Consider the following 12,517-nt stretch of genomic DNA (forward strand, 5'->3'; position numbering starts at 1 on the left):
GCTGTGGGGGGTTTTAGAGGCACCTTGGAAGAAAGACCTGGTGGTGTGCTTCCCAAAAGTTCTGGCCTCGCAAATCCTATGCAGCTATGCTAGTCTCCATCACCTGAGTCAGAATCAGCCGGAAGGCAACTGGTCTGGTCGCCTCAGGCACTTGCTTGTCATGTGAAACTGGAATACAATTGGGCTTCAGGAAGAGAAGCAAGCCAGCCTCGGGTACATCATCACCACCATTGCTTCTAATTGGAGGTTGACTTGCCTGGCTTTTGACAAGAAGCTAGCTCAGTTCACCCACAGGGACATGCCCTCCTAGCTCAACCAAGGTCCCAGCTGGCAGCCCAGCCTGGGAGGGGGCGCAGGAGCCGTGAGGGGCTCTGAGGACAGCTGAGGAAGGCACCGCCCTGAGTGCTGCCTAATTCATCTGACATGGGGACATGCTGCTTCAGACACCAGATAACAAGTAATAGAAAACAGCTGTTCCCACAGCCCCGCCAAGCAAGTTGCAGGGTCTCAGCTGGGGGCACCTTTTGGGGGGGGGCCATGCTCCTTGAGAGGCTGAGACTCTTGTTTTTCTCAGGTGGAAGGAGAAATAGTTAAGAAAGTCCCTTCATGATAGAAAAAAATGTGCCCCAGGCATAGCACCTGTCCTCTGTGCCAGGAGCTCAGTGACGGGTCTTTGAGAGCTGCCCGAGGCCTCTGAGCCCCGCTCAATGCCAAATTCACCTCCAAAACCTACAAAGCTCTGTCCGGCACGTGGTGAGTCTTAACAGATAACATCTCTAATCAAGGTGCTCAAGAGTGGTCTGGTCTTATGAAAATCATCTGGCTTAGGGCCATCCTTCTATCTTCTCTTTCTAATTTGCCTGCACACATGCTCTCCTGTCAGTCGAAACATTTAACACAATTCCATTAGGTCTGTGTTGCCTTGTGACAACTTGTTCAGGTTGCTCAAAGCCAGAAAGCCTGTAGAGGCAGAAAGCTGCTGGCAAACCAAGCTGGCTGTACCCATGTGCTCGCTCTCTCTACTCCTCTCTAAGCATCACTTTCTGACATCCTTGAACTAAGCTTTTACAGAAGTCACGGAATCTTTCGAGAATATATGAAAAGCTACAGATTAGTTCACAGCCCCCCTCCCTCTTCCAGCCATGCATAATACATCAACGTCTGCATGTAAATTCAGGGTGTCACCATCCTCAAAAATCCCATTCACAGGCTCTCCTTCAGTCCCTGAGCCCCAGGATCAACCGTCCCCCATAGACACCAGCCCACATAAAGAAGCTGTTTCAAATCACCTCTCCAGATCTCATCATCTCGCAAGCAACTGGCCGGGCAATCTGATAGCTTGTCCAGGTTTTCATTGTCCCCATCCATCCTCCGTCCAATATCCGCCAGGCATGGGAACCCCCCCTGGATGCCTATCTTCAAGTTGCATTTCTCCTTTGGAGCTGGGCCCCGGCCTCCCTTTGAGCCATTTGGTCAGATCCACACCTGGGCCTGGCAGATGGGTGCTAAGCCACCATGTTAACCACTTTCGTGCCAGTCCCCTCCCCGAGCCTTGGCAGAATACCACACGGCCCCACCTGTAAAGGTGGTGAGTGCTGTGTGTCATGGAACTTGGCCAGGAGATATAGCAGTCTTGTTGCTCTTGGCATCCGTTCGGGATTCTGTGTAGACCTGCATGCCGAGCTGTCCCCACATGGGCAGCTTGTCAGCACCAGAGTCCACCACCCTGTAGCCAGCCCGCCCAGGACCTTCTCATCACAGCAAACCAAGTCCCTTAAAAGGGGTCACTTGGCCCACCACTCAGCAAAGGAAACAAGTCCTCATCATTGGCTCTGGAATCATTCCTAGACCATGCCCTTGCAACATGCCCCACCGAGCAAGGATGAGCCGCTGTCAGGACAAACCAGGTGGCCCATCGCTCAGCCCCTACGAATTCCCAGCAGGGCCTTCAATCCAGGACTGTCAATAACCACAGGTGCCAACAGGAGGCCCCCACAGGACATCCTAGGACTCACTTCCAGAGGCCCTTGAGAGAGTGAAGAAAGAAGGACAAGGCAACTTGTGACCAAAGGGAACCACAGCTACCTTACACACACACACACACACACACACACTCCCAAGGTCAGCTATGCTGGAAAACCCCACCTTACCTTTCATCCCAAACTTGGATCGCCGACCATACTTATTGATCATGATGAAGAGGACCACCAACAGGACACAGGCAAAGGCGGCGAGGCCAACAGCTATGGATACCTGCCAGAAGCCAACAGCAAACCATCAGAAGCAGACCCGGAACACAGGGGAGCTACGCAAAGCCAGGGGCGTATGAGATGGGAGCAGTCCTGTTGCTATAGCAACTTGGCACTCTCAGAACATGGCTACTGAGAAGACTTCAGAAGGAATCTGTGGGCGCCTAAAACTTTAGCTAAGAATATTAAAATGGGGGTGGCAGGGAGCAGTAGTGATCCTGGGGCAGGGCTCTCATCTTCCTTGAGGGAGCCTGAGGTTGATTCCAGGCCAAAGCCACCCATGCTCAGCCAATACCCATGCACCAGTGGAGGCTTGCGTGGTGCTACATGGCCAAACCAGCTTCAGCAGAGCTTCCAGACTTACAAAGACTACAAAGAAAAGTTTGCTGAGCTGCTGCTGAAAGCCTGCCAACACAAACTCTATGGTTCCCAACTGTGTGACCCCATCAGGCCATGGGATGACGCAGGGCCAGGGAGCATTTACTTCTTTGGCACATACAGTCACCATGAGTCAGGGGCCGCTAACAACAATAGGAACATTTTCTTAAAAAGAAATTGCTCGATTTGATCAGAGCAAATTCCGCAATTTGCTGTTCTGAGAGTCTCTTCCTTTCCCCAAAGCTTCAAACTCATTGCCATGCAATTGATGACCCTGTAGGGCAGAGTGGAACTGTCCCGGTGGGTTTCTGAGATGGCAACCCTTCACAGGAGCACACAGTACTGTCCTTCCCCCGTAGAGCAGTTCTGGGGGATAGTGCAGCTTGTAGCCGGGATGCCAGCAGAGCTCCTCCTCTGACCCTGGGAGATGCAAAGGTTCAAAGGCTTTGCCTCTCTTGTTGGGCTGTCATTTTAATGAGCAAGTAAGTCCTGCATCTTTGTTGACAGTCTTCCCAGAATGCTCTTATCCAGGAGGTCCCAAAACACCTAGACCAAACACATCCACTCCCTCTCCAACCAACAGCCACTCCAGGGAAGGAACCGTGGGGAGTCGCGGAAGTTTTGAAAACCCACCCGAGGAGATGCCCTGAGCAACTTGGACTTTGGCAGAGCCCCACATGGTCAACAGTTCTGGAGCCTCGGGCCCAGTCACTAAGTCTCCTTACGGAGTGGGGATTCTCACCCTGTTTGCTTTGGAAGCCTTGGCTACTACAAGCCTTCCTCAGACCACGCCCCTTTCTCCATCAAACAGGGAGGGTCAGATGGCCTGCAAGGAGGTCATTCGGCCCCACTTCCCTCCTCCACATACAAGGAGCCTTCAAAAACTTCCCAGAGAAATGGAGTTAAAGGATAACGGATTTTTTCCCATGAACTTCTTGGAGCCACCTTGCGTACTGGGATCCAAGTGAGCTGTAACGTTGAAAATGACTACACCGGAATCTGCCATCCTCTTATCCAATAGGGGGCTTACCCCGAATGTGTCTTCCTCGGGCTTGTGGGTCACAGTGACAGGAGGGGTAGGGCTCCCTTCGACAACTGAAAACCAAGCACAGGAGGAGGAGGCTGGTGAGCCACGGCCCCGACCAGTCCCTGCCCGGCCCCGCCCAGTCCCTGCCCGGCTCCCCGAAGGCTCCTGAAGCTGAGCCCTGAGAGACTGACCTCCCAGGCGCTTCTGGAGTCCCCAGAGGCCAGCTGCCTCTCCCGCCGCCCACTTTGTGTCATGATGACCGAGGACAGGTGCCACAGGGAATACACAACCTTCCCACCACCCCCTCCCAGAGTGGACCGTGGCCATGAGATACGGCACAGAGAAGAGGGGAAGGTGTGGGACTGGGGCCAGAGTCTGCATCAGGCAAATTCTTCTGGGGACACAGCTTTCTCAGTCTGGCTCCCCCATGGCTTTCTTCCCCTGTGCTCCTCAGCGGGGCCCAGGAGGCCTGTGGCCCCATGACACTCTCCATCCCCTTAGGCTGACCTCAGGGTCACTGAGGGCGACCCAGGGACCCCTCTGACCAAGGAGAGCCCACTTTGACCCAGTGGGTCGTCTGTCCTCCACCAAGAATCATCTGCTCGGCAAGTGAGGGTGCCAACTCTGAGATATCGGCAGGGACATTCTGTGTGGCACCAAGTTCCCTAAGACTGGAGGACAGGACAGGAATCCCGGGTGAAATATACATCCATGCCAAATGGCGGGGGGTATTCTGAACAAGATTATGAGTCTGCTACATTAGGTCTTGCCCTGGGCAACACTGACAAATATTCTCACTGCCATCCCCACTCTGCACAAGGGACAAAGGAAAAGGAATAAATATACAGCTTCCCCCACTATCCAGGAGTAAAATCCAGTATCCTTTTGTTCAGCCCCACCCCCAAATCACTTATAAATGAAGCCACAATAGGCCCATGTAGGGATACAGAAGGTCCCACTGAACCCTTACGAAAGAGCTTGTAAATGACGGCTCTACATACGAGGTGGGTTCCAGGTACAGTGGGTGTGACGCTCAAAGTCGGAGAGACACCTCTAACAGGCTACAATCTCACATCCTCTCTGCTGTGATAAGCAACAGCGGGCCAGTGGAGCAGGGACACCCCACAGCCCTTTCTACCGGAGGAGGGGCCCCCACCTGGGAAAACATCTTGGGAGAGACTGAGTCACAGAGAGACTGCCCAGGAAGTGTCGATTTGGAAATGCTTCCTCTCCCAGTGAACTCAGGTGCCCCCCACCCGCACCCCACCCCCCCTCCCCTGCCTCCAGTGGCCCAGGTCAGGAAAGGGCGGGACAAGAGGGCTATCTGGAGTCAAAGCGTAAGGTAAAGCAGACTTACAAGGAACGAAGTTGTTGTCCGTGCTCTCTGCAGGGAGAAAGAAGGAGAGAGAATTAGCAAATGTAATAAAGGCTAGGATAAGCATGTGTATCCTCCTAATAGCTATGACCTCTCCCCTCCAGGAGATCACCTGTTACTATGGCAACAGAAAAGAAAGTACCTGGGCACTTCCCCACACATCCCTCTTACCCTGCCCTACCCTCCTTGGAGGGTGCCCCTCAGAGGGGAGGAGAAATCAGAGATAAGGCCTTTGTTTATTAGGGAAATGGCTCCCCTGGGCAGTAGCAACCAAGCTGGTTTCATTAAAAGATGGGGAATTCAATCCAGGCCCATCTTCTCATGAACAGCCCTCCCTCATCCACCCCCACCCAGAGCGCTGGGACAGGGATGGAGCCAGGAGCAAACATTGGGTGTTGCAGAACAAAACTCCTCAGGTGGACACACACAGTCGATTCCAGCGGGCCTCTGCAGACCACTTGGAAATCACCCTAGAATCTGCCCACCCTGTCAGAGCAGGTCCCCCTGGAAAAGGGTTATTGATGTTTGGCCCCTAGAAGTTGCTCACTTGATAAGCCAATCGTGGCTGGACTTTGACTATGGGCCAGAGCCATGCTAATAATGACTCAATCTATTATAGATCATGTAATGATCATGACCACCGTCCCAGGAGGAGAGCATCTCGCCAAAACCCAGGGTCTTCTTGGACATTCAGAACATGGCCCTATCTGGATAGAGGGTCACTTCCAGATGTAGGAGGGGAGTCACAGGAGGGCACACTCCATTCGGGTGGGTCCAGTCAATGTGGCTGGTGTCCATATAAGAAATGGACAAGAGACACGGAGGGACTCTGGCTATACGACAACCGAGGCAGATTGAAATTCTGCTGCCAAAAGCCAAGGGACACCAGGGATTCCCAGGTGCTGGAAGAGGCCAGGAAGGGTGTTCAGAGAGGGTCCTGCCAACACCTTGATTTAAGATTTCTAGCAAGTCTGCCCCACCCCCGCCCTCTAGCTTGTGATGCTTTGTTACGGCCACCATATGAATCTAACAGCATCCTAGGAGGTTGATAGTACTGGCCCCACTGAATAGATAGGTAAACTGAGGTTTATAGAAAGTCATAATTAATTCCATGTCACTCAAATAGGAGCGGGTAGTGCTGTATTTAAATCAAGTTTTAATACGAAAAGAATCACTCAAAGGACTATAAAAGCACAGACGGTGCCGCTCTCCGCAGAGGAACCAGGGTTGTCACTTCTCGCTCTGGGGCAGCAGGGAGGAACAGGCGAGGCCTGAGAGCTCACGGTACCGGAAAGCCAGAAAACCAAACCCAAACCCAAACCCACTGCTACCGAGCTGACAGCAATCCCATAGGGTGGGGCGGAACTGAACCGATAGGTTTCTGAGATGGAAAGTGTTCATGGAAGTAGAAAGCCTTGTCGTTCTCCAAAGCAGCAGCTTAGAGTTTTGAACCGCTGACCTTGTGGTGAGCAGCCCAGTGTGTAGCCCAAAATAAAGGGCATGTGGAGAAGGGCACAGGAGCCAACTTGAAGGGATTCCAAAAGCCAAACTGGGAGTGATAATTTTGTGCACTAAAATAATGACAATGATCGATTAGAACTCACAGGAAAATATAAATAGCAGCCAGGAGTCCTCTGAGGACACAAATCAATGGCCAAAAGGGACGGAGGGAAAAACTTGCCCTTCCGGTTGGATTCCAATGAACAGATGTGGATGGCATGGTCTCAAACCCACTGCCGGTGAGTCGATCCTAACACACAGCCCCCCCTAGATAGAGTTTCTGAGACTGCAGCTCTGGATAGAAAGAGCCAGCCTCATCTTTCACTCAGATCAGCTGGTGGGTTTGAACCACCAACCCATTGCTTCCCCCAACTCTCCCATCAGGGCTTCCTGGATGGTATAAATAGGGAAACCTATTTGGCAATGATGGCAGCCATCATTGTTTCAGGGAGCAATCATCGACGAACAGCAAACAGTGGGTGGAAGATGGATAAGAACCCAGTGTCCACACCAGCATAGTATACTTACTAGGAACAGGAGGGAGAAGCGCATTTGCAGGCAGGGGCCCTGGTGACACTAGATCTCGTCACCAAGTGACCAAAGTCAGCATCACCAGGGAGAAAGTGCACCACCCCCACCCCCGTGCCCCACGGATGAGGATGTGTCTACCCATGGTGCCCCAAGCCCAAAAGTGCATACTCTGAAAATCTTCACTAGAAAATGACAGGCAAACTGAAGTTGAGACCTTCTACAAACTCACTAGTGTCCTCTCCAAAAGTGCCAAAGTCATCACAGACAAACACTCGACAAACTGGCCCAGATTGAAAGAAACCAAGGTGGCATTCTCAGGTAAGTGTTGAGCTGCTAACCACAAGGTAGAGAGTTCAAACCCACCAGCTGCTCTGGGGGAGAAAGATGAGGCTGTGTGTCCTATAAAGAATTTGCTGAATCAGAGTCAGCTGGAGGGCTGTGGGTGTGACCTGGGTGTGTAATCTTTACTACTGCAGGTCACAAGATGGGGTGGTCTGCTCCCAGAAAGAGATAGCCTCGGTGGGATCAGGTCTCAGGCATCATCAGAACAAAATATCATATCATTGTGAATGAGGGGGAGTGAGGGGTGGGGACCCAAAGCCCATTTGTAGGCAACTGGACATCCCCTTGCAGAAGGGACCTGGGGAGGAGATAAGCCAGTCAGGGTGCAGTGTAGCAATGATGAAAAATACAACTTTCCTCTAGTTCCTAAATGCTCCCTCCCCACCCACTATCATGATCCCAATTCTACCTTACAAATCCAGCTAGACCAGAGGATATACACTGGTACAGATAGGAACTGGAAACACAGGGAATCCAGGACAGATGATCCCTTCAGGACCAGTGATGAGAGTGGTGATACCGGGAGGTTGGAGGGAAGGCAGGGTGGAAAGGGGGAACTGATTACAAGGATCTACATATAACCTCCTCCCTGGGGGACAGACAACAGAAAAGTGAGTGAAGGGAGATGTCATCAGACAGTGTAAGACATGACAAAATAATAATTTATAAATTATCAAGGGTTCATGAGCGAGGTAGGGGCGCAGGAGAGGGAAGGGGAAAAAGAGGAGCTGATACCCAGGGTTCATGTAGAAAGCAAATGTTTTGAGAATGATGATGGCAACCAATGTACAAATGTGCTTGACACAAGGATGGATGTGTTAAGAGTTGTACAAGCTCCCAATAAAATGATTTAAAACAAACAAACAAAGAGAGTTAGCCTCAGGTCGCTGTGAGTCAGAATCAACGATAGGGCAGTGAGTTTGATGTTTTCCACAGGTAAGGTGACATGGTGGCACTGTGGGTTAGGCATCGGTATGCCTGCTACCATGAAGCAGTCTGGGAAACCTGCTACAGAGTTCGAGGTGTGAGTCAGGGCCGCCAACGGCAGTGGGCAAGAAGACCGAGTGAGTGCCTATCAATGTTTACATGCTGGTGTGTAGCATCTCGTGGGGTTCTGGGAGAGCTTAGCACTTGGGGAACTGGGTACAAGGAAGTTCTTTGTACTATTGTATAATGGTTTTTGTAAGTCTCAAAATTTTTTAAATTGAAAATTGAGAAAGGAAATTTAAAAAGGTACTGATTCAGTCCTTCTGGCGTGGGTCTCAACACCTGGCATTTCTAGCAAGTTCCCAGGTGATGTTGATGCTGCTGGCCCAGGACCCACCCTTTGAGAAGCTTGTACTATACAAACTGCACCTCTTCCTGTGACCTGCCTAAAAGCTCATACTCATTCACGCATCCAGCCATTCACATGTGGCCTCCTACATACAGACCCTACATACAGGCGTCACTATCCTGTAATAATGACCTGGCCAAGAGTCTTCCCCAACTACCTGTAGGGAAGATGATGCTTTCTGGGGAATGATAGAGCCCTGTGCATAATAGTAAATGCACCTGTTTGGCTCTTCTTTGTTCTGCGTGGCTTTGGGGGTGGGAGCAGCAATCGAACTTTCTCCATATTCCTAAACCTGCTCTTCACCCTCTTCCAAACGGCAGGTGACCGAAGGCCTGGCTCAGAGAGAGGGCCAGGCAGAGGGGGACTCCAACCTTAGCCTCAAGGCCTGGGAGTGTAGGGGTACCCCATCAGCTCAAGGTTTACCCACACCTCCATGGTTCTCAGATGGCTCCCATTTATCCGAGAGCCAAATGCTTAGGCTGTCTGTATACCCTGGAACCGCCCATCAGGCCAGCCATGCTTACCTCCTCTGCCAGTGCCTGGGGAGATGCAGACGTCTAGAAAGTGCGTGAGCCTGAGACAGGAAGACTCCTGACTCCCCTGTGAGCTGCAGGGCTGAGGGGCCTGGTCTTTCACAGGGAAATAGGGCCCTATACAGACTCAGCAACCACTTCTGAGCAACCACTCCTGGCAGCCAAGGAGGATGGCACCAGTATGTCAAGCTACCACGGGCAAAAAAAAAACTGTGTCTTTGACAGTCCAGGACAAAAATGCCTCAGGGCAGTGTCTGGTTTTGAGGGGAAGGGTCGCTAAGCCATGGGGCCCAGAGGAGCTGGAAGAGAGGCAGCAGTTGGTGCTCAGACAGACAGAAACCAGAGAAGCAGTGGCAAGGAGACAAGTCCTGGCTGTAGCTATGAGGGGGCAGGGGGCAGACCCCTCCAGGCACCGGCCTGCATACAACTAGATCTCACTCCCCAAACACCCAGCTCCTGGTCCATCCAGCACGGGCGGGGATTATATGGACGCCTCCTTTTCCCTAGCCCCAGCACACTAGGTCACAGGCTAGCCTCAAGCAGGCTTGTTATCTTCTTTATATTGAGGCTGTTGAGGAAATGCTGGCTTCTACTGTCATAAACAAACTCTCCCTGGCCCAATAAAATGAGAATTCAGGAGACACAGCAGCACACTTGGTCCTGAAGATTCTGTCAAGAGTGCTCAGGTGTTTGTTACAGGGGTGCATGTGTGCACACACACGCCCTCCTTGGGAACATTCCTTCCAGCATGTCACCATTGCTGGATTCTTGATGAGAGTGTGTTAAAACAACCTTGCCAGGTGCAGAACGACCTTACAAGATGCGCAACTTCATTGCAAGATGCCGAATGGCATACCGCCTGTGAACATAGTGGCTCCATTTTGAGAGAGACTAAAGCCCAGCAAGAAAGGCTGAACCACTGCAGACATGCAAAAGAAGCAAACCACCTAGCAGGGGGCACCTGGGAGCTCCCCAGACACATCTGGGGAACCCCGATAAGACCTCGGCGAAGGCCAGAATGACGTCAAAGAGCCAGCAAGACCGCCTATAAAAGGCCCGGGTAGAGAGACTGCACTCAGAGAGCCAGGAACAAGGAGGAGACATCAGCTCCTGCTCGCTCCAGCTCTACCCGGGTGAGGACACCAGTGAAGGCCATGGCTAATGGGACCAAGGGCAGTGATGATGGGATGCTGCATTAGCCTTGTGTTACCCTTATAGCCAATGACTTAAGCTAACGTTAAGATTGTTAGATTGTTTGATGTGTGTTTGCAGTGAACAAACCGAGCATTCGAAAATGTCAAAGAGCGTGAAGTAATTACTGATCGTGACAATTCTCCACCGTCACAATCGCTCACAGACCCGTGTGGGGCCACCACCTCTCAAAAGGACACGGATCCCAGCTCTCCCTGCGCCTCGCTTCCGGATCCACTCTGATCCCTACTTCTTCCTCCCGGAATCTCAATCCTACGCCCACATCTCTTCTGACAGCTGATCTAATGTCCTGTACACTAAAGAAGATTCAGCCTCGTGCTTCCAGAATGACTCCTTCCTGACCAGTCCTTTGAGGGCCCTCTTAGGGGCCCAGGGCTGCGGCACTGATTTGACTTAGGGAGACCCCACAGATTATAACTGTTCCTTAGGATTTCCAAGACTGCACATCTTTACGGGAGTGATCTAGCCTCATTTTTCTCCCATGGACAGGCTGGTAGGCTTGAACTGCCAACTAATACTAAGTATTAGCAGCCCGATACTTAATCTGCTACACCACCAGGGACCTCCTGTCCTAAGGCCGAAGGTTGCCTCACTTTCTGCAAACCCCAACATCTGCGTAGCATGTACATTCCTAGCACATGGTTCCTGCTGATCTCCTTTGAACACAGCCAGACTGGCGGCAGCCACTGCGCTTACAGATGGGCCACCAAACATTCATTCTATTCAAACAGCCGCCACTGGTCCGTGGGCCCAGGAAAGGAGATCCTTGCCTTCAGATTCCCCCAAATACAGAGATCTGTCAAGGCGCCTTTCTGTGTTCAAGGGTACACTCAATTAAAACACACACCACACACGGTAACCACCACAATAACCACAACCCTGATTCCTGGTTCACACCAGGCAGTGCTGTACACAGTTCAACACTTCACATAGGTTCCAACAACCAACTTGCTGCCACAAGTCAGTGCTGACTCATAGCGAACCCACGTGGGTTTCTGAGACTGAAAAGCCCAGTCTTTCTCCTGTGGAGCTGCTGGTGGTTGTGAACCGCCAACCATGCAGATTGCAGCCCAACTCATAACCACTACCTCACATGGTGTAGGTCCTTTCATCCTCACCACAACCCTCTGAGGCAGAAGCAGAAAGCTCAGTAATTTGCTGGAGGCTGTAGAACCCACAAGCCAGGGGGTGAGCATTTAAGCCTGGGCAACCTGGCCCCAGCACCACTGCCTTAGACCACTGATGCTCTGGCAGAATCCTGGGCTTGAACGTGGGAGACCCAGCTTGGAGCCCCGGCCAACGTACCTCCGGCATGGCCACAGCGAACTGTCAGGGAAAACACACGCAGGCTACGATGCTGAACAGGTTTTTGGAAGAGATTCCTGAGGAAAACCAGCTGGGGAGAAAGGCCTGACAATTGGGCTTGGGTAACTGGCCAATGAAGTCCTTTAAGTCACAAAAGCCCAGTTCCCTTTTGTGCCTGGTGTTGTCCTGAGTCAGAGGCCAACAAGATGGCAAAGGACCACGGCAGACTCCCCGAAGAGTCTCTAATAGACAGCTTCGTCAGAGAACGACTCTCACATTTCCAACCCGAGCTCCTCTCTGCTCTCCATCCTGGGAATCTGAACTCTAACCCGGGGCTCAGGCACTCGGCACATCCTGTTTCACGTCGTCCTCCTGGCGCGATAGCCGGTCACATCTCACAGATGAATACACAGAGGCCTAGGGCCGGGCCTGTCCTTCGATGAATGCTTGCCGTGAACAGAACCACGCCACTCATCTGGTAGGACCACAGATGAGATGCGAATCCAGATATCCTGAATTCAGAGGCCCCATTCTTCAACTCAACGAGGCCTGATTATTACCAGACTACGGTCCCTGTGGTCAGTAGTTCAAAACCACCAGCAGCTCCTCGGGTGAAAGACTGGGCTTTCCACTCCCATCAAGAACAAAAAAATCTTACCATAGTGAATGATGGGGGGAGTGCAGAGTGGAGATCCAAAGCCCATTAGTAGGCCACTGGAGATCCCCTTG

The 12,517-nt window shown here is 51.9% G+C and overlaps 1 protein-coding gene across 1 annotated transcript in view; it reads right to left on the reverse strand.

Moving 5' to 3' along the window:
- Positions 1–1,602: 1,602 nt before the first annotated feature.
- LOC101663738 (NT-3 growth factor receptor) overlaps positions 1,603–12,517 on the reverse strand; it is an 89,356-nt gene continuing 78,441 nt past the window's right edge. The window contains exons 9-12 of the mRNA XM_004709895.1: positions 5,012–5,038; positions 3,658–3,722; positions 2,151–2,253; positions 1,603–1,748 (exon numbers count right to left, since the gene is read on the reverse strand). Coding sequence (XP_004709952.1) covers positions 1,603–1,748; positions 2,151–2,253; positions 3,658–3,722; positions 5,012–5,038 — 341 coding nt within the window. The remainder of the gene's footprint in view (positions 1,749–2,150; positions 2,254–3,657; positions 3,723–5,011; positions 5,039–12,517) is intronic.

Source organism: Echinops telfairi, unplaced genomic scaffold (genome assembly GCF_000313985.2).
Source record: "Echinops telfairi isolate 266 unplaced genomic scaffold, ASM31398v2 ScPeMD7_7409;HRSCAF=8447, whole genome shotgun sequence".
Taxonomy (NCBI): Eukaryota; Metazoa; Chordata; class Mammalia; order Afrosoricida; family Tenrecidae; genus Echinops; species Echinops telfairi.